The sequence below is a fragment of the Equus caballus genome, chromosome 4 (genome assembly GCF_041296265.1).
Source record: "Equus caballus isolate H_3958 breed thoroughbred chromosome 4, TB-T2T, whole genome shotgun sequence".
NCBI classification, from domain to species: domain Eukaryota; kingdom Metazoa; phylum Chordata; class Mammalia; order Perissodactyla; family Equidae; genus Equus; species Equus caballus.
Window position 1 is genome coordinate 112249015 of NC_091687.1, and position 27916 is coordinate 112276930.

At 51.3% G+C, this 27916-nt stretch overlaps 1 protein-coding gene across 4 annotated transcripts in view; it reads right to left on the reverse strand.

Annotated features, from left to right (window-relative positions):
* PTPRN2 (protein tyrosine phosphatase receptor type N2) overlaps positions 1-27916 on the reverse strand; it is a 931942-nt gene that overhangs the window by 87616 nt on the left and 816410 nt on the right. For all 4 annotated transcript variants that reach the window (XM_070266124.1, XM_023640190.2, XM_070266125.1 and 1 more), the window contains one exon: positions 6842-7036. In XM_070266124.1, the coding sequence (XP_070122225.1) occupies positions 6842-7036 (195 nt within the window). The remainder of the gene's footprint in view (positions 1-6841; positions 7037-27916) is intronic.

Genomic DNA, 27916 nt, shown 5'->3' on the forward strand with positions numbered 1-27916 from the left:
GTTATTAAACTGTTTTCATTAAACACACAAAACACACCCTTGCACCTGCGTGGCTGGGACACATCAACAGGAAAATGCTAAGAAAACCATAAACTCAGGTCACTGTAAACTTTCTTTTAAGAAGATGCAGGATTTAGGGGCTGGCCCAGTGGCGCAGCAGCTGTGTGTGTGCTCTGCTTTGGCGGCCTGTGGTTCGCGGGTTCGGATCCCAGGTGCAGACCTATGCACCACTTATCAAGCCCACATGTAAAATAGAGGAAGATGGGTGCAGATGTTAGCTCAGGGCCAATCTTCCTCAGCAGAAAGAGGAGGATTGGAGTCAGATGTTAGCTCAGGGCTAATCTTTCTCAAAAGAACAAAAGAAGATGCAGGATTTAGAGCTGGAAATTACTCTCCCTTTGGAGACAGCTGGATGAACACCCTCCTTTGAGGGGTGATGACAGAGAGGATGGGGCCCGCACCCCACAAACTCTGAGGTGGCAGAGCAAGGGTTCCCACTGATCACCAGTTAAACACCTACTCTGTGCAAGGCACACACTAGGCATGCACATTGTCTTGTTGAATTAATCAGGTCTCCTGGTTCTTATCCTGGGGTCTTCCTGGGACTTGAGGGGCCTATGAGCAGTGAAATCGGGGGGCTGACTGATTTCTGGCCCCCAAGAGCATCTCAGTGGCAGGTGCGATTAGATGGCAGAGCTGTGACCGGGTGAGAAACTATGTGGATACGGGAGTGGTCTGGAATGAGACCCAGGAGCCCCAGGAAAACCACCCAAGGCGAGGGAGGAAGTTAGGACAAGCCTTCCAGGCCTTGCAGGTGAGGGCCAGCCCCAGGCCACGGCCGCCGTTGGTGGTCAGATCAATTCTATCCAAATGGACTCAACTGACAATCCATGCTGCTCTTAAGTGGTTCTCCAGGCTGAAAGCACCAACCTCAGGAAACCTCCTAAGGTCATCAGAGCTGGCGGTTCCCACACCTGCATGTTCCTCTCACCCTAACTCATCTCATTCCTCACCCTCCTGCTCCGCAGACTTACTGTAGCCCCAGGACCTGAGCTGACACCGTGGCACGTGTGGCACGTGAAGGCTTCACAGGGCTGCCCCCCGGAGAAAGACCCCAACAAGTGACTTACATCTATGCCCACCGCGCCGGGCAAGTGATTTACATCTATGCCCACCGCGCCGGGAGTGCTGGCCAAGGGCATCCTTCGACGCCTTTGTGCCGGCTCACTCCCAGGAAGCCTGTCTAAAGACCAGCAGTGTTAAAACAGTGAGAAACAACTTCCACGCAGAACTATGCGCCTCCCAGCACGAGCCGCTTCTGGGAGCACATGTCCCACGGCCACGGGAGGGCCCACGGCTCATGGGATGGTTTAGGCCTTACTCGCTGCCTAAGTCAGTGAGCAGGAGTGGCCCCGGGGGAAGGCTGGCCGGGTGTCAACCTTGTGGCAGCCCAGGCAACTTCATCACAGGACAGTGAGCAGTTGTCCCAGAGCGCAGGGCCAGGAAGCGCATGGCGAGGACCTGTGGAACGAATCCGTTTACAAGTATAAGGTGCTGAGTGTAAAGACGGAGACACCGGGGCCCAGCCTCACCCACGGCCACCTGGACAGACCTGCCCGCCTCCGCTCCCTCGCACTGACTCACAGCCTCTGGGGAGAGACGGTCCCCGTGCCTCCAAGGAGCCTTCCCGGTTAAGCGATTAACTTCTACCACTGACAAGTCTAAACAAGCGTCAGCCAAGGAGCCTGGTGGGAAACAAACTATCAGAGAGAGGGATCACGCAAAGCGCAACACGTTGCGAAACGAGGCTCCTCCACGGGACTCAGGCGCAGAGGAGGGGACGTGAGCTGGTCCTGGGTGCCGCAGCCAGGCCATTTCCACCCCGTACTTTACCCCCGGGGGCCTTTAGCTCCCAGCCATCCCCAAACTCTTCTTGCTTCGGGGACGTTCACTCCCTGTCTTCTATGATGAAGCCTTTGGTCACTTTTTGCAACGTCGTGACTGTTCATTTTTCACGCATTTACCTCACTGCTCTCAGTTGTACCGTCTCTGTCTATGAAATGGCACCAGCAGCAGCTCCTACTTGACAGTGGGTCTCACATGATCACATAAACTCTCAGTGGCGTTCGTCTGTAGTCGGATCGCATTTTCCAGGAACAAAGGGCAGGCAGGAATTGCAGCCCATGCTCGCCCCTTCAACAGGGTGAAGAGGTCTTTTTAAAAAGGACTCTGCAGCACCATTTCCTGAATCAAGTTCTACATTCCTCACATCTAGTGGAGAGAGTATTATCCAACTTTTTCTTCATATTCCCGCTCCCCAAACACTGTTCTTGTCTAGCTTTCCAGCCCTTGAATGCAGAGTCTGAGACGTGTCCTCGCAGCTCCTCTCTGCAAACACGTGTGCGAGTGTGTTTCCTGTGAGGCTGCTTCGCACCGGCTCCTGTCGGGTCAGTACTCAGGATGGACATCTGCTCTCGGCGCCGCCTACAAGCAGTCACGCTGAAACATCGGTCTTCTGAAATGAATGTGATACCCACACAGATCCTTTTAAAAGACAATGTCAAGGGTGACTCTTTACCTGAAGGATGCGATGGAATTTCTTAAGAGGCCATGCTCATAACAGTTCCAGAGCTACTCCAACACGGTCACTTGTTCCTCAGAGTCCTGGACTGGCCCTGATCAGACACGGCCACAGGGCCTCCTGAACACTTCTGCAGAGACGTATGGTGGTGTGCCCCTCCCATCTCCCTCCCAGCTCCTCCATTCCTTCTGCCAACACCGTGGAGCTCCCAGCCCAGGCCAGGCCAGCCTCACCTGCCACCTTTCTCACACCCAGCGTGGCCTCAACTTACCGAACAGAAGAGTCCACAGTCCCAGCCTCCCAGGCACCCCCTTTCTTGGGCTCGCACTTCTCAATCCTACAAGTTCCCAAATGCACCCTTCTCTCTGTACCCGGGGCTGCCAGTTTCCAGGTAGATGTGACATTTTCCCTGTAGATACGGCCATTTTTCCCTTAATCTCATCAAAATAAAGTTGGTTCTGTTTCTTTGCCATCATCCTGTCCAGCTTAATAATTACAGTTGCGGTAAATGACACCTGTGAGGTTTACAACGCGCAGCATTACATGCTCATCTTGTCTGACTCTCACAGGAACCCTAATAGGAAGCATGATTACGAAGCCTGTTTTGCAGATGAGAAAACAGAGGTTAAGGATTTGTCCAGGGACATGGAAGCAGGAAGCAGCTGAGCTTCCCAGTTTGCTCCCAAGTTTATGGGACCCCAGAATCTGCACTGTCAACAGCATGCCCCGTTCCCACACCACAGTGGAAGGAGTGACAGTGACCAGGAGAGGGAGAAGGGTGCTCGGGGTCTGAGGGCATCTCCTAAGGCCTCAGCTCCGCCTTCCCCAGGTCAGCCCCCGATGGTACTCAGTGTGATGGGTCGAGATTTTTAAGTTCCTATGCCACTTACTCCTTCAAAAATGCTTTCTGTCCTTTGCTAAAGAAAATGTCCCAATTTTGCACAGTGGCAACAGGCTTTGGTGACGAGTATGTTTTCCAGGTAACCTGGCCAACATCCTTCCTCCTTTGTGGGGTCCTCCTTGCTTCCATCCTGTGGTCCAAATGTAAACAGGCTTGCTGTTGATTTCATCAGAACTTTAAGTCGAAATGTCACATCTGCCTGATGCTCGTGGGAGCAGCTGAGTATCAGGAACAGTTGGTTCCTGGGCTGTGCCTGGACCCTGCATAATTTATCTGATGGTCTCTGAGTCCTTGGCGTGTAGTTCAGGACGAGCATGATGTTAGCTGTCTGGTAAACACGGAAGTTCTCTTAAAGGGTCGAGGTGACTGATCACTGAAGAATTATCTTCCTTGTAGCCTTAATGAGTTAGAAGGTCAGCTATCCCGGCACGTTCCTGAGGTCCTGACACACCAGGCTCTCCACAGCCTGCGCCGAGAGGGAGAGTGCCGTCCACGAGGCAATAAGAGAGCCCGTTGCTTTGGAACACGACTCTGGTCTAATCATCAGAATGTGTTCTACGGCCTTACCCGTGGGAATGGGCTGCGGGTTCCAGGCCTAAAAGATGAGTCATTTCACCTACTTTCAGTGGGTGAGAAGTTCTGTGAAAATGCTAAATGGGGCTCGCAAACGCCACACGCCTCCAAGTCCCTCAGCTCCCATACGAGGGAAAATGCTTGGGATGAGGATGACCCCGGGGTTGAGAGAGACGCTCATCTGTGATGCTGGGGGAAAGGACAGAACACCAGGACTCGCGTGAGGAGAAGACACGCAGAGGCCCACGCTCAGGGCGGGTCCGCTCGGCTTTCAGTGTGCACAACCCTCCACCACGCGCCCCCAGCTCTGGAGCTCCACCGCCCGATTCCTCGGAGTCGGGGACATGCACTTGGAGACATCCAACTTAAGCAGAGCCTTGGTTATCGAGAAAGACCCTTGAGTTCACAGTCTGTAAGAGGGAGTCCAGGGAGGTGGCCGAACCCAAATTCTACGTCTGAATGGGTTTCTAGATTCGCAGGACCACTGGGTGAGGTGGAGGAGCATTTAGAGACACGCCCCCGTCAGAGGCTGGGGCATTAAATGACCTCTAAAAGGGGACACCTCCTGTCAGGCTAACAAAGATTTGGCCGGCCGGGCAAAGGCTGAGTCGGCTCCTGAGCTGAGGCGTTTCAATTAACCACAACGCTCCCTTTCGCATTTGCCACTGTACATGTGAACGGCCAAACACAATTTCCTGTGAAAAATACAATATTTTCATTTCCCATTTGGACTTGAGATATCATCAAATTGTAGCTCAAGTGTCTTGAAATATGATAATACCAGAATACAATAAAAGCTCTCTAAACGCATCTCCCCTCAGCCATCGTCAGATAAACACTGGGCTAATGTGTTTGGCCCCAAGACTGAATCTCATTAGAAAGCTCAACTTTTGGTGGCGCTTCCTTTTCTAAATGGGACAAATGTGGAAATATTTTCTGAAAATTTAGATCTAAAGTAATATAAGTGCCATGTATCAAGAGAAGAGGGTCTGTCAAAGTTGGTGGCCACACAGCAGCAACCCAGGAAAGGTTTGCTACGTGAGCAGCGAGCTGTCTGCCCCGGAGTGTGGGAGACGCAAGGCGTCTCCATTGAGCCCAGACGCGTCAGCGGGAAGAGCATCGGCAGCAGGCAACCTCAGGCAGGAGCGCTCTCCGTCCTGGGGAGGCCAGGAGGTCTGACGGGAAGGGAGGGGAAGGCAGAGACAGCAGAGAAGACGGACTAGTCATCGCAGCTCAGCAGATCCGTAAAGCTGAACTTCTCGACTTTGCTGCATCTTAAGTTATCCCTGAGGCCAGGGCCAGGTTCATCAGTGTCCCCACGTCCCTCACCTCGTGTGCTTCCTGCGCCATAGCCTCGGACACTCAAGGAGTGAGAGCCGCCCTGGGATGCACTCAGCCCCACCAAGGTCGTCAGGGTGTCCCCAGGCTTGGGTTCCAGGCTCTGCAATGGGGCTTTATAGTGACAACATGGTTTCCTGGCTGCTATAGGCTGAAGGTTTGCATCCCCTCAAAATTCACGTGGTGCATCCTGACGCCCGATGTGATGGTATTGGGAGGCGGGGTCTGGGAGTGAGGAGGTCACGAGAGTAGAGCCCTCATGATGGGATTAGTGCCCTCATGAAGGAGATCCAGACAGTGCCTGGCCCTTCTGCCATGTGAGGACACAGTGAGGACCAGAAGAGAGCACCCACCAGACACCACATCCCCCGGCACCTTGATCTCGGACTTCCAGGCTCCAGACCCTGAGAAATAAGTGTCTGTTGTTTATAAACCACTGGGTGTGCGGTATTTTTGTTACAGCAGCCTGCATGGACTACGACATTGGCTTTTTGTGGTCTAATTCCACAGTCTGTGTTGTTATTAAATAAACAAGTAAGAAAAGTTTTCCACAACAATAAATGTTTAGCAACAACAACTGGCAGGGCCAGTCCCACACTGAGAAACAAGGAAACTGGGCTCTGCCCCTCATCTGGAAGCCCCTCCCCAGCGTGAGGAGTCACAGCCGGCATGCAGTCACTACACAGAAGGCGCCCGTGGCCTGGAGATCCAGGGGCACCGTGTTCTCCTGTCTTTCGGAGACGGTCAGTAAGAAAGACTGAGCTACGGACCTCTCTCTTAATAAAACTTGGACATTCAGGATGCCCCAAGTAGCAGTGCCCAGGCACCCGTGCGTGGCCCTGTGAGGACGACCTCAGCTCAGGGGAGACAGGGCAGGACAACGAGTGGTTCACCACGAGGAGACTTCTGCACTGAGGCCCCCAGGAAGGCTTCTCATGCAGGAGCCGAGCTCTAAGCCCTCACCTCTCCCTGGCGTCACTTTTCCTGATAAGCAGCATGTGTGTGACATGTATGCCCCCAAACAATGCTCTGTGAGCCAGGAAAAAGCTGCTGTCTATTAGAGGCTGAGAGAGCAGTGCACACAGTAGGTGCTAATCCATGCGCACCTAGCACGACCTGGGCAAAGTCTCCCGATTCAGTGTGCGTGAGGCTGGGTGTCCGGAGTGGAGTGTGGAGAAGGCCCCAGCGCATGCACACTCCCGTGCCTGCATGAGCTGAGGGGTGGTACGCAGGACCCGGCACTGGGGCTGGCACCTCCTGCCTATCAGCTGCCCGACGGGTCAGATTCGGTCAGTGATGGTTATGAAACAGGCCGTGGCTGCACCGTGCAGAGGCCATGGGGAGTGAGCCTGTGCTGGAGAGGGGGCTGCCACGAACCCCTCACTTTCGCTCCCCTCGCAGAGAGACTGTCTGGACCCATTTCCCCATGGAGAGGACAGCGGCCTTACCAGGACCATGTGGCCGGTGGAGATGTCCATGTTGGGCTGCGCCGGCTCCTCGGACCAGGACGAGGTGCTGCTCCGTGCAGACGGGCTGGGCATCGGCCCATCGCTGAACTGGGAGGAGACGCTGCTGATGCGGGACGTGTGCGGGGCCTCGGGGCGGTCGGACGTGCGCACGGCCATGCGCTGCCGGCACAGCTCCTGCAAGACAGCGAGAGCATGAGTCAGGGCTGCCGTGCGCCTGTGTGGCCGGCCTCCCTCCCATCTGCCTGCCTGGCCCGAGAGCCACGGTGCACATGGGGAAAATTTGCCCTGAGGCCACACACACATATGCGCGCACACACCACGCAGAAACACACACAGCTATACACATGTACGCACACACACACACGCCCCCCACAGATTCAGAAAAAGGGGCCGCTGGACCCAACTCTGCGGTCACGTGGGAACATCCTTAGGATAAAGCATCAGCGAAGTTAGGCATCTTTCCTCCTCATCAGAGCGCAGGCCGTGGTGGGAGGAGGGGACTGACACCGCTCAAGGAAGGACAGAAACTGCTGCCACAGTCAGGGTGTTTAGGGAAAAAAAGCTCTTTTTGGTTTTTCCCTTTTTTCCCAAAACAACACACAAACCGATGAAAGCCGCCACAGGAGAGAATAAACAGCACCACACGTGAAGAGGAAAGTGTGGTTAATGGGAATGGTTTGCTCTCCGAGTACACGACTGAAGGCGAAGTCTCTAGTCTCAAGGAAAATCATGACAGGATAGCCTCACGCACTTCCGTGAGGTCAGGGCAGCATCCCGGCCGCCTCGCACGGGCGACGTTCAACCACGCCAGGGCCAGGGGGGATGCGCTGGCCTCGGCCCTGCACAGGCCAGCTCATATGTGCAGATTCAAGGGACGTTAGCTACTGATCGTCACTGAGGATCCAGCCGGATGCGGCCCACCGCTCTGACTGACAAAATCGCATTTGGGAGGTATTCCAGCAGTCACGGAATGATGAATTCCATCCTTTTGCCCACTGAAAATATCACTGTAACCCGAGCCATCAAAATAAAGCAATATCAGGAAAAAGTGTATAACAATCTGGGCCCAGGAGAGCAGCTCAAAGCACATTCACGGGAAGAAGGAGGCGTTGAGAGCTGCCCGGTTCCCTGTGCCCCTGGCTGTCATTTCGGGTCCAGGGGAGGCCACATCCGCTTGTCCCGGCCGTCAAGGCCTTGCAGCACCTCGGCAACACCAAAGACCACAGAGCACTCGCATGTTTCCTGCCACTTTCCTTGGCATTAAAGATGCCCGGAAAGCCAGCTGCCACCACATAGGAAGTCCCTCCTCTTGGCTCCGTGCTCCTGGGAGACGTGACTGTGCTCCCGAGCCTCCTCAGGTCCCAGAACAGGCACCACCCTACAGGGGCCTGGAGGAGGGAGCTGACTGGGGCCGGCGTCCTACATGACCCCTCGGCTCTGTCAGATCAACGGGTCACGGGCACCCCGAGGGACAAGGAGCAAAAAAGGTGAACTTGGGATCAAAAGGGCCGACTGTGAGGGGAGGAGGTCTCCAGCAGGTGGAAAAGAGAGGAGAGAAACCACGACTGCATCTGCACCGCCGTCCTCCCCACGGTCTGCCTCGCCCAGTGGCTCACGGGTGGTTTTCAAACAATGAGTTTGTTTAAAAATCCATCCAAGTTTTCTCAGAATCTTAAAAACAGAAAGAAACCCAGACCCAGCGGGTAATTTTAACAAGGTAGATGACACCAGTAACCAGGAACACATCTCGTTTGTTTCCCACGGATGCACACGGACTATGACTTGATTCTGGAAAAAGCACACCAACAAATGTTTCCACAGTAGCTTCTATGGCTTAACATAGTTCATTTAGAAGAATAACTAATAAATAAATAAAAACACCCAGCTTCGGCTAAGGGAGCTCAGAACATGTCTCCAGAATGAGCTCCTCAGGGGAAGAAGATCTGAGATGTTTGAGATCCACTCACTAAAAACAGAGCATCAAGCCAGCTGGGTGTCCATCCTGTGAATGTGCCGGGGAGGGAAGGACGACCACAGAACCCGAGCTTCCGTTCTTGCCTTGGTCCCCGCGGAGCAGAGGACACTGGGCTGGCCTTGCTTGACCATAAACCCTCCGTGTGAACTGGGCGAGTCATAGGTCGCGGGCCTGGGTGTTTCTCTTGAAGGACGGAGGAGCAGTGGTTACTGTGAGGACGAGAGAAGTTCATGGAGGCCAAACGCTCGGCGAGGGGCCTGCCGCGGAGAAACTCCTCAACCGTTCATCAGTGGAACACTGAAGTGTGAGTGCAACAGAAATTAAAACAACTCTCTAGACCAGAACAAACTCTTGAGGGCTTGGCGGGTTCAAAGACATTTCTAACGCAGCCGCAGAATTTCAGAGCTGGAAGAGCCGACAGACCGTCCACCCAGACTCCTCGGTCTGACGGATGACTCACGGCCGAGCGAGACTCTGCGGAGGCAGCGCGGGGTTTGGAGGTGGGACTGCACCCGGGACTCATGCCCAGTTTTCTTCCCATGGCCACTTAGTGCTGCCTCTCCTTGTTGGTCTTTATTTAAAAAAAATAAATTTTTTTAAAAAGTAGGGAAGCTGAGATAAAGATCCAAGAGGAACTGATCCCTACCCGTAGCCAACAGCGATGGGTCCCGGACCCTGGGCGCCTTGGTTCTAGAGAGGAACCCGCGAGAGAGTGGGGGCCGTGTGAGTGTGGCCCAGGGTGAGGGCTCTCCCCCTGCACGGAGGAGCAAAGGCCGCGGGAGGAGGCACGTGCCCGGCTAAGAAAGCTCGCTGCCTGGTGGTGGCCCAGGGAGCTCAGGCTCTTAAACTGCAAGTGAAAGCAGGAGCCGTCTACAAAGGTGGGGCGCTTAATTGTGAGCAGCTGCTCTCAAGTTCCCCCGCAGCAGACGAGCAAGCAGGAGCATCTGAGAGGCGATGACCCAGGACCTCTCTCCAGGAGGGCAGGTTGAGGGGGTCCCTGATGGTGAAGCCACTGTACATGCAAGGCCTGGGCGGTCCCTGTGCCCCCGGGACGTCCTGATCCTGACCACGCGGCTGGCAGCAGGGCACTCCCCTCAGCACAGTGGCCAGCCTCACGCAGCTGCGCTCCCCTCGAGGTGTGAGCTAAGGCGGTGTTCCAGGCTTCTCCGAGGGCCGTCAGCAGAGCAGACACTAAGAGAATCTCCACAAAATCGACCCTCAAGATGTGCACAGCTAGGTCGTTGCAGCCGTACCCTGACAGATTCCCCTCAGAAACCAGGACCCAGGAGACGTTTGTTTCCCAGAGGAACTGAGATGAAAACTATAATGTATATTCAACTTTGATTCTTTTCTTGGCTTCCAGCAAACTCATCCATCCACTCACAGCACCTAGAGTCACAATGCCTAATTCTCAATCCTGGCTTCAGCACTTGCTGGCTGTGCAACCTTGGGCACACCCCCTGACCTCTCTGTGCCTCATCTGTGAGGTGGTGACACCAGTGCCAACGTGACAGTTCTTGTGAGGACTGAATAAGATAACATGCTCAGAACAAGCCTTCAAAATTGTGCCCGACACACCAGGTGATGATTGGCGACTATACTAACTTACTCAACGTCTGGTTATTAGCACACACCATGTGTCAAACACTGTAGATGCCAGGACTGATAAGACGAGCAGGCTCTGACTTCTTGGTGCTCACAGTCCAGCCCAGAGCTGAACGGGCGCGAGAAACCAGGAGGCTGACGTCTGTCAGGTGTTTCATGGGACGGGACCACAGGTCCCAGCAAGCCAGCAAGCAAGAACCTCCTGGGACGAGAGGTCAGGGCGGCCTTGGGGCAGACGTGACGTCGGGGAGCTGGAGGCCGGTGAGGTGGAAGAAAGTGCAGGTCCAGGTGGGGCTGAAAGCCTTCCAGGCAGACGGAGCTACAGGTGGAGAGAAAGGGAGAAGGACGCTCTCCGTGTGCTTGCTGACTGCATTGCTGTGACCATCCGCATTTTCAGTCTTCATTTTGACTGCTTCCCTTGGTGTGCTCTGATGATGCTAAGCTTACATTTTGAAAGTAAGATGTGGGAAGCTCGACCATGTGTCTGGTTGGAAACACTAGGATCAGTGACGTGGTTTCTTGTGCACACGCGGGTCTGAAGGGAAACTGGCCATTGGCAGCCCACCTGTACGGACAGTCTTTGAACACGTCTGGAGAGAAACTGTCCACACAAAGTCTGTGTCTCATCGCAGCCAAGCTGTTGCTAAAGCAGCACGGCTCACGACTGAGCGTTCATGGGACCAACCAAAGCGCCGGTTGCTTCAAGGTGCACCTTAGGACGTCCACAGGCGTTCGCGCTGCCACGGCCTGACGGGCTGGAGTCCAAGCTCCGCCCCGGGCAGGAGCAGCAGCCCAGGGTCCATTGTCCTTCCTCCACTGCTCTGACCTTGGGCAAATCGCTTCCCTTCTCCTGCGTCGTCTTCCTGCTCTGAGACGTGGGATGCACAGGACGCCAGCCTCACTTCATTGGCTGCTGCATGAGCATCACACAAACAGAAATTGTGGAGACACAATGGTGACAACGGTTTCAGAATCACGGAGCTGGGGAGCCACGCTGTGCGTACTCCCTGGACCGTAAGGGGGCAGGCTGCAGCCTCCGTTCCCTCAACGATCCATACAAGGCCACCTCTATGTATCTGTGACGAAAATAGAGATTACTCCAAGTTGTTCAGTTTGAAGTACCCCAATCTGAGGAACACACCTCCAGGAGTGGACACACACCAGTCCCACTGCCTGGGGAGGGGACTCGGCATTGAAGGGGTGCATCTTCCATCACAGCACCTAACGGAGTCCCGCCACATCACTGCGCGGCCGCCACGGCAGGACCCCGGGCCGTGGGCTCCCTCGTGTGCTTGCTCTCCTCGCTCCGGCCCGTCCCCTTCGCTGCACAGGCGCAAGGTCTCCAGGTGTCCCCAGACAGGCAGCAGGGAGCAGAGAGATGCCGCCCGATGCTGCTGCTTTGCCTGTTGAAGAAATCTCTGCGACATGGCCATGCGGCCCTTTCATTTAGTCCTTTACATTGATTATAGTTTGTAAATTAATAATAGAAATTCTACATCCTGCCCAGTCTCTGTACTATTCCCTTAAAATGAAAATTTCTAAGGAAAAATGAACTCTTATAATGGAGGAGAAAAACGCAGGCTGCTTCTGGACCCAGCCATGGTCTGGCCGGGGTCAAGGAGACCAACTCGAGGGTTTTGCAGCCCTCGGGCTGGGGGCTCTGTGGAAACCTTTCGGTCCCGCATTCTGCAGACCTAATCTCTAACCAAAGGTCTTGGCTGGGAGCCTCTTGGGGAAGGTCTTCCCACATGTGTCCCCTCCCCAGACTAGAAAACACCTCACCGAGCCACAGTCTTCAATTAGGAAGTATCGTCCATCCCTACAAAGGCAATTGCAGGCCACACAGTGACAAATGAAGGTGTGGTCCCAGTGACCCCTCAGGCAACCATTGCGGCCGGGCTGGGCATGAATGCTTACTGAACGTGGGATCTGAAGTTCACAGCGTTGGTTTCCATTGCCCGGGACCCGCTGTCAGACCAGAGCCCTTCCTGCCTTTGCCGCCTGACATTTATCAATGCAGGTGGAAGCCATGGAGGGTGGACAGGAAGCTCAGACCAGCAACCACAGACGGGCCATCGCCAAGATAAATATTCCGTAAGAAAAGTTCTGTTATGTGAGTTTAACACATTTACAGAGCCACGATCATCTACAGAGAGGATTTTACTTGAGCAAAGACAGACAGACAGAGCTAACGAACTACACAAGCACGCTCCAAAAGACACCCAGAGACCCGCTCGACCATGTTTTGAAATTTTTCTAATTTATAATCCTGGCAGCAAGCAAAGAGGGACAAGACTCCTGGTGAAGGTCATGGACACGCTGAAAATGAAGACTGCAGGCTACACAGGCCGTCAAAGATCGTCCCTAACAAAGACGCAAACTCAGCAAAATCAGAGCATCCTCCCACTTCACAAACGCAGCGCCCCCTGGGCGGGTCCCACGCACGGCCATGTGGTGAGCACACAAGGCAGTTTTGGCAAATAGGTCTTCACTTGGCTGGACAAGGAGGTGCAGTGCCTTCTAGCACCTTTGTTAAAAAAAAAACATTAAAAGATGTTTAAGATCCAGACTAACTGTCCTTTAATTTTAAAAATGACTTTGTTTATGATCTGGAACAGCATTACTTTAATAAAAATGATCCTGAACATTTAGCTGATGACCTTGAGATTATAAGGACAATTACGATCTCCGTGTAGTAATTCATACGACTCAACAACCAAGAGGCAATTCGCTATGAAGGAAGAAGAAAGGGAAGTTGAACCAAGTGAATCTTTTGGTCACAGACCCAACCAGCCTGCCACATAACCCCCTTCAAATGCTCTTCCCTGGCGGCGTCCTCTGTCTACTGTGCAGACTGGGGGTCTAGACGTACTTTGGGTTGGATCCTCTGCGCACCTGCTGTGAGCCTCTCCCGACCCTGGAGAGCTCCCTGCGGTTGGAAGTGGTGCCCTAGGGCAGGAAACACTCCCACCAGGAGTTTGACCAAATCTCTTTTCTTTTCTCATCCCAGTGCCTACTCTTTAGCCAGAAGGAAAAAGCCAATGCATGTGTGAATTAGAATTTTTTTTCCAGACAGCAAAAGGGGAAATCACGTGTTTTTGGACCACACTGCTTTGCATTTCCAGGATGTCCGTCTCTGGCGTTGGGCTTCAAGCCTTTCTGGAGAGGCCTACTCATCTCGGCATATCTGCTTTGTGCCTTTTTAGCTGTCTGGACCCTCTCTAGTGCTGAGAGTCATTGAGGAAAACCGATGAAAATCATTCCAAGCTCCTGAGAAGGATGTAATGGGAAGATGACACGGCTTTGTAGGCAATGTCCACAACAGCAGCCGTCAATGGTTAATGTGCCTCTGCTCTTGGGAGGCAAGTACCCTGGAGCCATCAGTGTCCTAGGAAAAAAATCCCGTGGCAGAAAATGAAATCCATCCTTGAGAAACCAGGCCCAGACAGACCCAAGTGTGCATCATTGCATCTACGTGGTGGAGGCACATCTGAATCCCTGCTCTGCCACTCACCAGCTGCCTGACTCTGGACCAGCCGCCTAAGTCTGTGTGTCTCAGTTTTCTCATCTGTGAAGTGGGAATGATGATGGGACTGCTGCGTGGAGTTTCTGGGAGGATTCTGAGAGTGAGTGTGTCTACAGGACCTTACACGGCACTGGGCATGCAGCCAACATCCAGTCACTGCCAGCAGGACTCCTGACGCAGAGAAGGTGACATGGTTAGCTGGAGAAGTCAAGACCCTGGCCAGGTCCCGCTTGCAGGACACTACACCCAAAAGGCCCAGATCCACAGGGCTATCCCCCTGCCAGATGATGGCACCAAGGGCATGTCGAACCCAGTTTGATGATCGATCACCGCCTTTAGCAAGAACAGTCCCCCCAGCCCCCTGCATATACACTTTCCAGAGAAACCAGAGTAATGGGGTTTCTAAAAAGAAAAGGACAGCATCTTCACAGTCCCCCTAAATTTAAATGCTCAATCACAAAATAATCCAACACGTGAAGCTTGTGCCACACGATTTTAAAATATCCAAATGGCACAGTGTTTGTCAAGGGAGGTGAAACATGACCGCCTGCACCCAGGCGTGCACCAACTCTCCACCAAGAAAATGCAAGACATTCATCTCAGCACCGCCTGGGCTGCTGCCAACCGTCCAGAGCCAACTGGCACAGCGACATGAGCCTCCCAGCAGGACACGCACACCCCGCCCGAAGGCACCAGCACCAGCGTGCTTGCCCGTCCCCAACCCTGGACCCCAGGCAGGTCCCCCTAGAGCTGAGTCAGCACAGGAGCTGCTTGCACCCCGAGAGCCTCACATCTTCAGAGCAAATCCTCGGGGTCCAAGGAGGCAGAGGAAGGAAACGGAGGCTCGCACACTAGGCTGTGGTCCCACAGTCATCATTTTCTAAACCACCTGCTCCTCTGTTCCACACCGAGCCAAGGTCTGCGATATTTCTGCAGAGCCTCCAAGTATTTTATACTTCTTTATAACACAATTTGCAAAATAAGCTGAATAAGATTCTCAGGGCAGAAATCCATCCATACACATAACAATGCAAATGTCTCCTTTCTCAAATCTTTATCTGATGGGGGAAAATTGCAGAGAGCGGGAATCGCTCTGAGAGAAAAGACCTGTCATTCCCAAATTCTACCAAAAGAAAGACCAAGACTACAAAGGCTGAAGAAAAACCTCTTTGCACCTTTCAAGGAACAGTCGGAACAAAGCAGCGCACGGCTGGTGTGTGTCCACAAAGGGTGCGGGGTTTTTAGGGTTCTCTGGGGAGCGTGACTAGTGGCAACAGGGCAACATGGAGGAGGAAGGCACGAAGCTGAGGCGAAGGGAGACGGGTCATAAGGGCAGGGGAGGGTGCAGGCCAATTACTCTCCGACGGGACCAGGCACTGGAGGGCGCGCTGGCCAGGACCCACCCTCTGGGGAGGGACCTGATCCCCAGCTCGGAGGGCGCCCGGCATCCGACAAACAGCGGAAACTACGGCGCGGGAAGCAGAGCGGCTGAGGGAAAAGTCTGCACCGTTGGCTTAACACGGCAGCTCCAGAGCACGTGACCACAGGGTAGCCTTGATCACAGAATCTCAAACTCAGAAAGTAGATATAAGCGTAGGACAAAAAGCCTGAAAAGGCCTAAGGCAGACACTGAAACGCTAACAGAGGCCCCCACTTGGTGGAGGAACAGGAGGTTTTTATTTTGCTCATTTGTATTTTCTTTTCTTTCTTTTTTTTTTGAGGAAGATTAGCCCTGAGCTAACTGCTGCCAATCCTCCTCTTTTTGCTGAGGAAGACTGGCCCTGAGCTAACATCCATGCCCATCTTCCTCTGCTTTATATGTGGGACACCTACCACAGCGTGGCTTCCCAAGCGGTGCCATGCCTGCACCCTGGATCCGAACTGGTGAACCCTGGGCCGCTGAAGCGGAATGTGCGGACTTAACCACTGTGCCACTGGGCCGGCCCCGCTCATTGTGTTTTCTAAATTGAGCACGTATTACTTTGGTGATAAGAAAAACCAATACAAGCTGTGTTTAAAATATGTGAAATTCTACATTCAATATGATTAAAATTAAGTGAAATGCCTAGAAAGTATGTAGGAGGAAAAGCATGGGAGAAAACATCCCAGGTTGTCAAAGTGGCCAGTAATGTCTCAGAGAGAAGCATATAAAGAAGGAAACTGTCTCGTGTCATCACTCTCCTCGTCACAGCACAGCCGGATTCAAGACGGCTGTTATTTCACCGTAAATCAAATATGACCGGACAGGAACTGCCTCATATTCCAGGCCAGCAAGGCCGGCTGTGAGCACAGAAACAGTAACTCACGGTTTGGTTTATGAGAGCTATTTTACATAAATATCTCACCATAAATAGCTTATCTGATTCGTATCGCCAAGGGAGAGAACAACCTGTGCTGTGCTCTGTGCACGCAGCAAGGGCTGCCGGGTCCTGGGACCTGTGGGCCTCTTCCTGAGAGATGCGGGCCGCTGGGCCATCGCTATTTCCGGGTAACAGAGGAATCCTCCTCCCTCCTGCCCCAGAGTCAGAGCCATGGCGACACATGAAGACCTCGTCCCTGACCAGGCTGGGGAACCCCTTGTTTCCTGGATGGCACAATCGGTTTAAATGATGCCCAGACAATGTTTAAATTTTGACTGACAGGCAACACACACGCACATACAAGTGCACACATGTACACACACAAGGGAGAAACATCTTCTCCAGAGTGAATGCTGAGCCCGGTTTGAGAACTTCTGCAGGGTGGTCGCTCATTCTGACCTTCAGAGAACTGGCATCGTCCTCCACCCCCACTGCCGACGGCCGGATAGCTATTTGGCGCAAATCTGTGTTGCTCCGGTCACGTGCGTGGCTACATTATTCTAGCGCTGGGTTCCACACATTAGTAAATGAACCGAAACAACTCCATGATCAACAGTGTTTACTAAGCAATGTTGAGTAAATTTTCCCCATTTTGCAAGATGTTTCCTCAAAATAAAACTTCAAGATATGGACACATTTTAACTAATAGAAGTGAAAATAATTTCAACACTCTTCTAAATCTAGAACAGTCTTTGAGTAGTCTAAAGTCAGAAAGTAAAGAATTGCTTCTCTTCTCCCCACCCCACACCCACCACAACACCCCCTCCGCTCTCTCCTCCCTCCCTGCACACACTGCCACACACCTCACTGGCCTCGAAATAAGAGGCAGCCTTGTGCTGTTCCCTAGCTAACGTCACGTTAACTACATCTGCCTCCCAAACTTGAGAGCTGAGGTCATCTTCATCTGTCTTCTCTCTCCCTCGGCATCTAGCACAGATCAGCGGAGCCGCCTGCTCACTGGTGCATTATCAGCATCCAGCAGCCCCGAGCCTCCAGTGCCCCAGGCTGGGCAGTGCCAAGCTCATGCAGGAGGTGCAGCCCAGGAAGCTGGAACCAAGTTCCACTGCCAAGAGGCTTGGCCTCGTCCTCTGACAAGGAGAAGGCCGTCTTCCTCACCTGGAAGCCCCCTAGTAGACAGCTCCAAAGTGTTATCATCTGACACAGCTTTAAAGTGAGAAGATATCTGCCGTCTCACAAATCTGTAGTCGGTGTGTTGCCTAAAGGTGAGGCTCCAAAGGTAAGTTATAGAGTGTGCTCACCTTTATCCAAACGTATCCAATGTGCCTAAAACCTAACGGGCTGCACCCACTTAAAGACGGCCTCTCCTTTAAGACCAGACACACTCATTTTCTTCATTGGCTCTGCTCCTGATAAATACCAGATTGAAATCAGCAATGAGTTGTGAAAATAAAAACAGAGGGAGGAAACACATAATTTCAATAAGCATCTTGTCCCCTATAATCCGTATTTAATATGGGTTTCTGTAATAATCTCTAATGCTCTCAATGAAAGTTGGAACTTGACACGTGTGAGAGAGAGTGTCTGGTCTGCAACACCCGTATGACTTTCAGCTACGCAGGAGGTCTCAGTCACGGCCCCACATCCCCCAGCCAGGCCACTGTTTGTGAGACAAAGAAAACAATAAAGACAGGCCCCAAACTTCCTGGGATCCTGTGGCTGATGACTCACTGCACAATTAAGTTTCAAGGGTTCCCAAAAAGTCCGTGAAGCTTCAGAGTTCACAGATTCATCTCGACCTCTGTGAGCAAAGCCTGTGGGGCGGGTCTTTGCTTTCAGTTTCACAGTCAGACAATCTAAAATAGCCAACTCAGTCGGAAACAAATCATCACCTCTTCAGAGCGGCCTGGGCCTGACACGGACAAGGGAAGGAGCAGCTGTTTTCCACAGGGGACTTTGCCACCTTCCGAATTTTCTTCTTGCTCAAAAGGTAATGAATTATCATTTGTCATCATCGTCATCGTCACTTTCCTCAACATCTACAATACTCAACATTTATCTAATGCTTCCTATATGCTGGGCACTCCCCTGGATGCTGGAAATTACGGGTGATGGTTTTTGACAGAGTTCTATGTGGCTTCCCCAAGGCCAGCTCTTCTCACATTGACATCTTAGCTCAATGTATCGATGAGTACTTATTGAGCACCTAAAGGTCCCCTCGTAGGTGTTGTTTGTGGACAGTACAGATCTGGCATTTCAGGAAACCAAGGCCCTCCTCACATTCATGGGAAGACGTGGCAGGGAGGGAACAAGACTGTTCTGAACCCAGATCTGTCTCAGCCTGCACTGATGAAAAAGTAACTCCAGATACCAAGACTAATAATGAGGAGTAACTCTGGATTTGAAGAGTAGTAATCAGGAAGTAACTCTGGATTTGAAGGGTAGTAGTAAGGAAGTAACTCTGGATTTGAAAGATAATGATGAGGAAGAAACTCCATACTTGAAGGACAGTAATAGGGAAGCAACTCCAGATTTGAAGGGTAATAATGGGGAAGTAACTCTGGATTTGAAGGATAATGATGAGGAAGTAACTCCAGGCTTGAAGGGTAATAATGAGGAAGTAACTCCAGATTTGAAGGGTAATAATAAGGAAGTAACTCTAGATTAGAAGGGTATTAATGAGGAAGTAACTCTAGATTTGAGGGATAATAATGGGGAAGTAACTCCAGATTTGAAGGGTAATAATGAAGAAGTAACTCCGGAGTTGAAGGGTCATAATGAGGAGGTAACTCTGCATTTGAAGGGTAATAATGAGGAAGTAACTCCAGATCTGAAGAGTAACAATGAGGAAATAACTCTGGATTTGAAGGAATAATGAAGTAACTCCAGAGTTGAAGGGTAATAATGGGAAAGTAACTTTAGAATTGAAGGGTAATAATAAGGAAGTAACTCCGGAGTTGAAGGGTCATAATGAGGAGGTAACTCTGCATTTGAAGGGTAATAATGAGGAAGTAACTCTGGAGTTGAAGGGTAATGATGAGGCAGTAACTCTGGCTTTAAAGGGTAATAATGAAGAAGTAACTCTAGATCTGAAGGGTAACAATGAGGAAATAACTCTAGATTTGAAGGGTAATAATGAGGAAGTAACCCCAGATTTGAAGGGTAATAATAAGGAAGTAACTCTAGATTAGAAGGGTATTAATGAGGAAGCAACTCTAGATGTGAGGGATAATAATGGGGAAGTAACTCCAGAGTTGAAGGGTAATAATAAGGAAGTAACTCCGGAGTTGAAGGGTCATAATGAGGAGGTAACTCTGCATTTGAAGGGTAATAATGAGGAAGTAACTCCAGATCTGAAGAGTAACAATGAGGAAATAACTCTGGATTTGAAGGAATAATGAGGAAGTAACTCCAGAGTTGAAGGGTAATAATGGGGAAGTGACTCCAGAGTTGAAGGGTAATAATGGGGAAGTAACTCTGCATTTGAAGGGTAATAATGAGGAAGTAACTCTGGAGTTGAAGGGTAATGATGAGGCAGTAACTCTGGATTTAAAGGGTAATAATGAAGCAGTAACTCCAGATCTGAAGGGTAACAATGAGGAAATAACTCTAGATTTGAAGGGTAATAATGAGGAAGTAACTCAAGATTTTCAGGGTAATGTAAGGTAAACTGGAGGGCTCACAGGAAGGGGCCCTGGGGCTTGGACAGCACGGGTCCTCCTGAGCTGGGTGGAAGCCTGGGTAGAGGGTGTGGGGTCTGAGCAGGCTGACAGATGGGAAGGATCTGGAAGTGCAGGCAGGGCGGGAGGGCTTTCCGAGGAGGGGAGCAGTCTGACAAAGGTTGCGAGACAGAAAAGCACAGGGGATACTGCAGGGGCTGGAGGAGCCCAGCCAGCAATACAAAGGGTATTCACGGCTCTCCATTCTGCAGCGGCCTAATTAAGCCAAAGGGCAAGGCCCGGGGGCGGGGGTGGAGGGGCCACCGCAGCAGCTGCTTCTGCACTTTCAGAAGCCACACATCATTCTGGGACCCAATTATCCCATCCAAAGCCAAATCTGAATGGTGATCTAGCTGCACGATGCCTGGAGAGCGGTCAGAGGCCTTCCTAACAGAACTCTGAACACCTGGGTCTGGTGGCTTTGCCACTGACCATCTGGGTGACGTGGGCAAGTCACCCTTGGTCTCAGTTTTAGCTCTGCTGTGAAATGAAGGGCTCTGACCTCTACAGCCTGTAAGTTTCTAAAAGTCTGTCATCCACTTCCAGGAAGAGAACAGGTGCTGAATTCGACAGGAAGTCAGTGTTTCCAACGGCCCTTGAATAAGACCAGCAAAAGATATTTCCACAGCTCAACAGCTGTGGAAGGTGAACTTCTGGGCTGGCAGGAGGTGCTGAGGAGAGGATCTGAGGGCAACCTGCCCTTGGGACACTGCCTACAGGGGACAAGAGCCACTTACGGCACACGGGCACCAGCTCTGCTGTGACGCCTCTCTTGGAGTCCATCAGAAATCTGTAGACTCAAGATGTGCCTAGAAAGTCCATCTCTATCTAGAAGCACCAGGGCTTCTGGAGCAGGAAAGGCTGAGCATCGTCCATCGCAGGGTCCAGAAGCAACTGAGAGTCCGAGATGTTTTCTTAGTCTTCCCCTCACATTTCAATTTCAGATTTTGGGGTCACTCAACTTAGAATTTTTTTCCTTAAGATTGGCACTTGCGCTAACATCTGTTGCCAATCCTGTTCTTTTTTTTCCTTCTTCTCCCCAAAGCCCCCCAGTACATAGTTGTATATACTAGTTGTGCCTCTGGTTGTGCTGTGTGGGACGCTGCCTCACTGTGGCCTGATGAGCGGTGCCATGTCTGCACCCAGGATCCAAGCCGGCGAAACCCTGGGCCGCCGAAGCGGAGCACGCGAACTTAACCACTCGGCCCCGGGGCGGGCCTCTAGAATTTATATTCTACTTGAACAGTGATGGAGGATAAGAAAGCCAGCAGGGGGTAGATAACCCTGAAACCTGTAAACGGGGTGTAATTCCCCTTCCAACTGATGAGCTTGTTTTACAAACAAATCTGCATTTTATTTCTGCCCACTCAAGAACATCTTGGTTTCTGGTTAAAGTATATGTTTTGTGGGTTTATTAAAAGCATAATTATAGGAATATTTCTTTATCAGTTACTCTTCTGTATCGTCTTTACAAAAAAATAAAAATGATAAAATGCTTACCTATAGAACAAATCTAATTTTTAAAAATTTAATTAGAGAATTTAAGTCTAGTTACATATTGATACTAACATCCTGTGCATGTTAATAATCCCAGTACTTATTAGATAAACTCTTTTAATTGATTTGTGATTAAATGCCACAAAGTCAATCTAAGTTTAAACCTGTACTTTGTGCCCATATTCCTCAAACACCATACAGAATTATGGATTTTAAAACAGTTGGCCTTACTTGCTAACGTAATGGTTTGTGAATCTTCCTTTTCCTGTTTGCCAAATAATCATACACACAGACTCACACACATACACACCTAGACACCTAATTTTGCTGGTTGCATTATGTTTTACATTCAAAAATCTTGAGAGAATACTTTTTTGCAACTGTCACCTTCCTAACCAGAGATCATTTGTATGAATATCTTGTACTTGCTAATATAGAAATAATCTACCAAGACTTCATTCTTAATTATCAGCAATTCTCCCAAAGCAGAAAACCCCAATAGAGACTCAAATATTTTGAGCAAGAAAGTTTAAGAACGGTTACTTAGATGGGGAAGAGAAACCCTAACATGTAGCTTCTCTAATGTAACAGAAGAAGTCGTCACTGTTACATTTCTGAAGAAATGACTGTAACATTGCACAGACTTAGTCTGGCACAGACTGACCTAAAATGAGTAAGAAAAAGCCCCGCCTGGTCCCTGAAATTCTCTGTTTTATTTGTGCATTCGAGACCCTCTCAGGTCTGGGCTCAGCCTTTTCCAGACTTTTCTCTCTCTTCCTCAACCTAAGACTCAGCTCCAGGAAAACTTCCCTGTCCAGTGCCCCAAATGCATGCTTCAGACTTCTGGCTGCACTGGCTCCATCTTCTCCCTGACGTCCGTCCCTGCCTCCATTTCTCTCCCTCTGAGCCCTCTCGCTCCCCTCCTCTAGGAAGCCCTCCCTCACCCCCCAGGCTCCCTGTGGACCATCGAAGTGTGCTCGTCTGGAGCACATGCTTAACACCAGTGTAAACTGGTCCGGTGTGTAAACTCTGATGCAAAATACAGTTCTTTGCTGTCCTTATTGTTTCAGAAAATGTGATTCCATCATCAGAAGAAATAAGCTTTCCGGAAAAGGACTTTCTAGACCAGTTCTAAGTTTAGTCATCCAGCCTTTACAAGGTTCTCTGGGGTCTTCATTCCTCAAGGGGACCCAAGGGGTTGTCAACACGGATTCAGACCTGGATGCAGTACCCAGCAATCACAGCCTTGGGGACCCACACGTGTACAGGTCCTCAGGCAGAAATCGGCACCCAACACAGCTGCCAGCCATGGGTGGGAAGAAGAGAGTGGCCATCACGGGGCTGAGAGCCACAGAGAACTCCAAACCAAAGAGACCTTGGGCCTTGGAGAAAAGCAATGCCAATGGCGAGTCTCGTCCCTGGGCAGGAGAGTTCGCCAAACCAAGGGGACCACTGGGCATCTGGGGACCCTCTCCTATGCTCGGAGCTCTCATGCTGGGGTCTGCTGGCCGAGTCGGTCTTCCTCTCTCACGTCCTTAAGTGTCCCTTCAAGGATATTTGGGGACGACTGTCATCTGCCTGATGCTCCTGGGTTGGACTGTGCATTTGCTCTTTCTGAAGCTCTTGCTCCTTGTAAACACACAGCTCCTGCATGCGTCTGACAGTTTGAGCTGTCCCTCCTCATTCTACATCTTAGCTAACTTCTCACCTGCGTCTATGCAGCGAATGGGTTGTGTTAAGAGCTGGGCTTGGCGATTTTTGACAGGCTAATGCATCTCACTGCAGACGACACCCTTCAGCACAGAGCGCGCTCTCCAGCGCCCAGCACAGGCTTGCGTTCGAGTGGATGCCTGAGCGTCCTCGGGGCCAGCACCAGCCTCCCGATGCAGGATCCCACTGCGGGTTTGTGGGATTCTGCTCACAGCGGCCGTCCACGAGGCTGTCGCTGAGAGAGACTTCAGGCCTTGAGGGGCATTCTATCCCTACACATGGAGAACCTGGCTCTGGTTGAAGAAGACCTTCACGATGCTTTCCCTCCCAGTGGGAAGCGGGGAGAGGAGATGCTGAAATGGCCAGAGACAAGCCCCTCAGATGTAGGGGCATGTTTTCTGGGTCTGTCAGACTTCGTGGTGGGGTCTCGCTCTTTTATACCTGCCCTCAATCTCCCGTTCCCTACCCTTTGGAATTTCTTCCCCTCCATCCTACCATTTTTGTCGAAATCTCTGATTAATCCATTTTTTTATACTTCCTTTCATCTTTTCAAGTTTCTCCTCCCCACACCCACTTTGTTTCAGGAGCGCTCAGCATCCTTTCTCTGAGTCTGATGGGCAGCAGGGCTCCCCGTACTCGCGGCTGCGCACACGCTGCCTCTCTCCTCGCCGCCCCCACGCAGAGCCCCTTGGCACAACAGGAGTGACATGCCTCCTGGGGCCAGGGCCAGTGGGCCTAGGGCAGGTTCCTTCCCACTGACGATGATCTGGACCTACATTTGCACACTTGAGCCCACCTAACTCTAGAGACGTAGCCGAGGATGACGAGTGATCTCTGGTCCTGGAAAGATGGGGGAAGCAGCGCTACACGGAAGCCACCAGAACATTCTCTTCACACTTGTGCCTCCTCTAAATGCCTTCCTCAAAATGTCTTGAGCTTTACAGAATAGTCTAGATTTCCAGCTTTCCTGAGAAGTACATGCTTTCTTTGCAGATTGTATGTGCCAGGTTTGGTTTAGAAAACATGCCCACCTCTCAGTCAGGGCCTAAAGGAGAGAGAGCAGCCCGTAGGAAGAAGAAGTAATAAGTACACACTTGGGAAAGGGAGGTATGGATCAAGAACCAAGCAATGCAGACGAATCTGAAAGCCACCAACAAGTATCTCTGAGCACCCACAGTCACAACAAGGACCATCCTTAGAGAGAATTCAGAGCTGGGACAAGTTCGCACTTCCATGACCTTGTCCACCTTCCACAGCCCAGCAAAGAGCAGAAAGCACTTCCCTTCTCATTTCAGGGGTGAGGAAAGTGGGGTTCAGAAAGGTGCCGGGCCCAAGCTCCGGGCTGCATGCCTGAGGCATGGAAAGAACTCTTTCTCTCATGAGTGTAAATATCGGGAGAGAAGGACATTTAAAAATGAAAAGTACAGTAGGAGGGCAGGAAGACTGAGAATGGAAGAGAGAGGTCAAGACACGCTTTCCTCCTCTGGAGTCATCTTGAGCAGCTGGAGAAGCTGGCCCATCCTCGGAGCACCAGGGAGGATGGACTTGGTCCTCAGCAGAGACTCTCATGGAAGAGCGGTCCAAAGTGGGGTCCTTTAACTGTCCCTGCAGTTATGCCCCAGCCTCCTGCCTCCAGGGTGAACACTAAGGATGTCCACACTCGTCCCAGCTCCTCCACTGCTCTCCTGGCCCTTCCTTGTTGAGTCTGTCCCCAGAGTCATGTGAATACCCAGTGTCTGTGCTTGTTCACTTGCCTGGAATGTCCTCTCCACGCATCTGTGGGTCCATCCTTCATGAGTCTACCATGACATTCTCCACCCACCAGCTGGCTTTGGGCCCCTGTCATCCCTATTACCTTGTAATTATGTATGGACTTGGGTTGCTTACTATTTTTTCATGCCATTTTATGGCAAACTCTTCATTTACAGGAAATCATAAACTGAGCAGAGAATTGATGTTGACTTTTCCTCACACCATGAAGACAAAGCCAGCGGAGCGGGGCATCAGGTCTGGGAGTCAGAGGAGGTTCTGTCTTGTCCTGTGTTGGTGTGGGGCCTGGCCAGCTGACCTACTCTTGTGAGCCTGAGGGTCCGGCTGCCGGAGACTGTCGTAATTCAGCTCTGCCGCTCACTGGCCATGGGATCCAGGACAAGTCACAACTGTCTGATGCTCACTTTCCCCACATGTAAAACAAGGATGGCAGTGCAACTCTGCTTGTCTCACGTGGCTTCGAGGAGTGAACAGGTGGCCAGGGTAGGCTGTCAAAGTGCCCCCATGGGCATCGCAAGATGGGAGCCGGTGACTGAGGATGCGGACGGGTGGAGCTGAGTGCAAGGACTCTGGAGGAACCTCCCTATGTGAGGCGCCCTCTGAGGGGCTCCTCTGGCTTCTGCAGGATGGAAGCACACTCTGACTCTGACAGTGAGATGGGCAAGGCAGACCAGACCGCTACCCGTCCTGAAGAAGATTAAAGGCGTGCACCTTCATTGGCCCCTAAACAGCCCCTCACCTAGTCGCCGTGTGAGGACCAGCACTTTCCTCCCGGAGCCTCCCACGCGGTCTTCCCTTGGCTGTTACAGAACAAAATGAGATAACCCGACAGAGTAGAGGTGAAGAGAATGCTCCCTCCTCCTCTCCCTCTCATCTTCCTCGAGGCAACTTCCTGTCCTTCCTTAAGAAACAGTTTTTCAAGTAAAATCCAGATGCGCTAATACACTACAAAAATGAAAACAAAACAGAGTTAAGCAACACAGACACCAAGAGAAGCCATAGAATCCAGGCCTCGGGGTTCCTAGTATTAGACGTCCCAGCATCTCACTGAGTGGTCTGCGGGGTTTTTTTTTTTTTTTTAAGATTTTATTTTTTCCCTTTTTCTCCCCAAAGCCCCCTGGTACATAGTTGTATATTCTTTGTTGTGGGTCCTTCTAGTTGTGGCATGTGGGACGCTGCCTCAGCGTGGTCTGATGAGCAGTGCCATGTCCGCGCCCAGGATCCGAACCAACGAAACACTGGGCCGCCTGCAGCGGAGCGCACGAACTCAACCACTTGGCCACGGGGCCAGCCCCTGGTCCGCGGTTTTAATTGAGTCTGATCTAATTCTCATTGTCTGATCACGGGGAGTGGCCTGCTATATTAGGATGGCAACACATTTTATTTTTATGTTTAGATATTTCTTTGGCAATCTTTCCAGACTTCAGCCTCCTCTAGAAGATCTATTTCCAAATCTCAGGAGCTATTTTTGAGGAAACGTTGCATGGAAACCAGAGAACGGGCATGTATTGCCGCCTTTGGAAACCGCATGTTTGAAAATTTAAGATTTATGAGAAAAACGCACTACAAATGGGTGCCTTCCAGAAAAACATTCAACTCAGAGTGGAAAGGTGTCTAGGAGTTTCAGCCAAGCTTGCAGAAGAAAGCTGTGGCCCTAATGTTGATCATTTGAATGTGCACGCAAACAAATCTGGATTCTTGAAATGTTTGGCACAAATGCATCCCTTTGCTGTCATCGTGGCAAAGGTCTGCACGTGTTCCTTAGGTTCTCAGGTGGCCGCCTCGAGGCAGTGGCACTTGGCGCCCACTAGGCTGGTTACTTAGTTGACAGTGAAGCCCAGGCCTGCCTCGGGGATGGCAGAACACAGGGGACAATGACGAGGCCGCACCCTCAGGAGTCACACTCCATGTGACGTAGCGAAACACACACTCACAAAACCCAATCAATGTTTGGGAAGGTTCAAGAGAATTCTGCCTACACACACACTAGTGCTTTCAGCTACTTCTGCAAAGGGAAAATCAGAGAAATGCCTGTTCTCAGGCTGGGCTAGGTTATAACAAAAAGAAACATTCTTCAATAATGTTTTAGGGTACCCTTCCGTTTTTGAAGCAGCATAGATTTTGCTTATTGAAAATTTGCAAAAAAAACAGTCCTACCCAGTGGCTGTTCCTATGACCAGTGATCACTTTCATCACAGAAGGTTAAACTCTACCGAGACGAAGGGTCCCTTCCTTCAAAGCCCAGGAGAGTAAGTCGACCTCACCCTGAGCGGAGAGGTCAGAGTACGTCCGGGCTCACAGATACGCCCGCCTGAGTCCAAGGGAGCACCCCAAACAGCAGCAGTCACCATGAGCCCACAGTATAGGAACAGTCACTGCTAAGGGGAGCAGTGCGCTCAGCGGCTGTTTACAGGCCGTCCCATGGAGGGATGCTCACCTTCCTCCAGGTCTGCTTCCAAAGGCCCCCAAGCAACAGGGAAACCTGCTGGGTATTGTGAAACAAACCATCAAAAGAGAACGTGCTGAAAATTCCACAGGAGCCTCTGCCCACCGTGAGGGGAGGGAGGGGGCCGGCAGAATACTAACTTGCTGCTCCAAGATGATCAAAGCCCCCTAGAAACGGAGGCAACATTCAAAGAGACTCGGGGAGAAAGGAGGGGATGTCTTCTCATCAGCAAACGACTGATTTATGCATACTTTTACCCAATCACCTTCCACAGAAATAGGACACTTGTGGGGACACACGCACAGTGTGACCTGGTACAGCAAGATCACAATTCTCTGGTGCCTGTACGTCATCCTTAGTGAGCGTGTGTGTGTAAATATACACACATGTACACACATGTGTGCACATACAACATCATAGATATAAGTGACATGACATGCCAATTTGGGGGAAAAAAGAATAAAAGTTAAGAAATTGGCCTTTTAGAT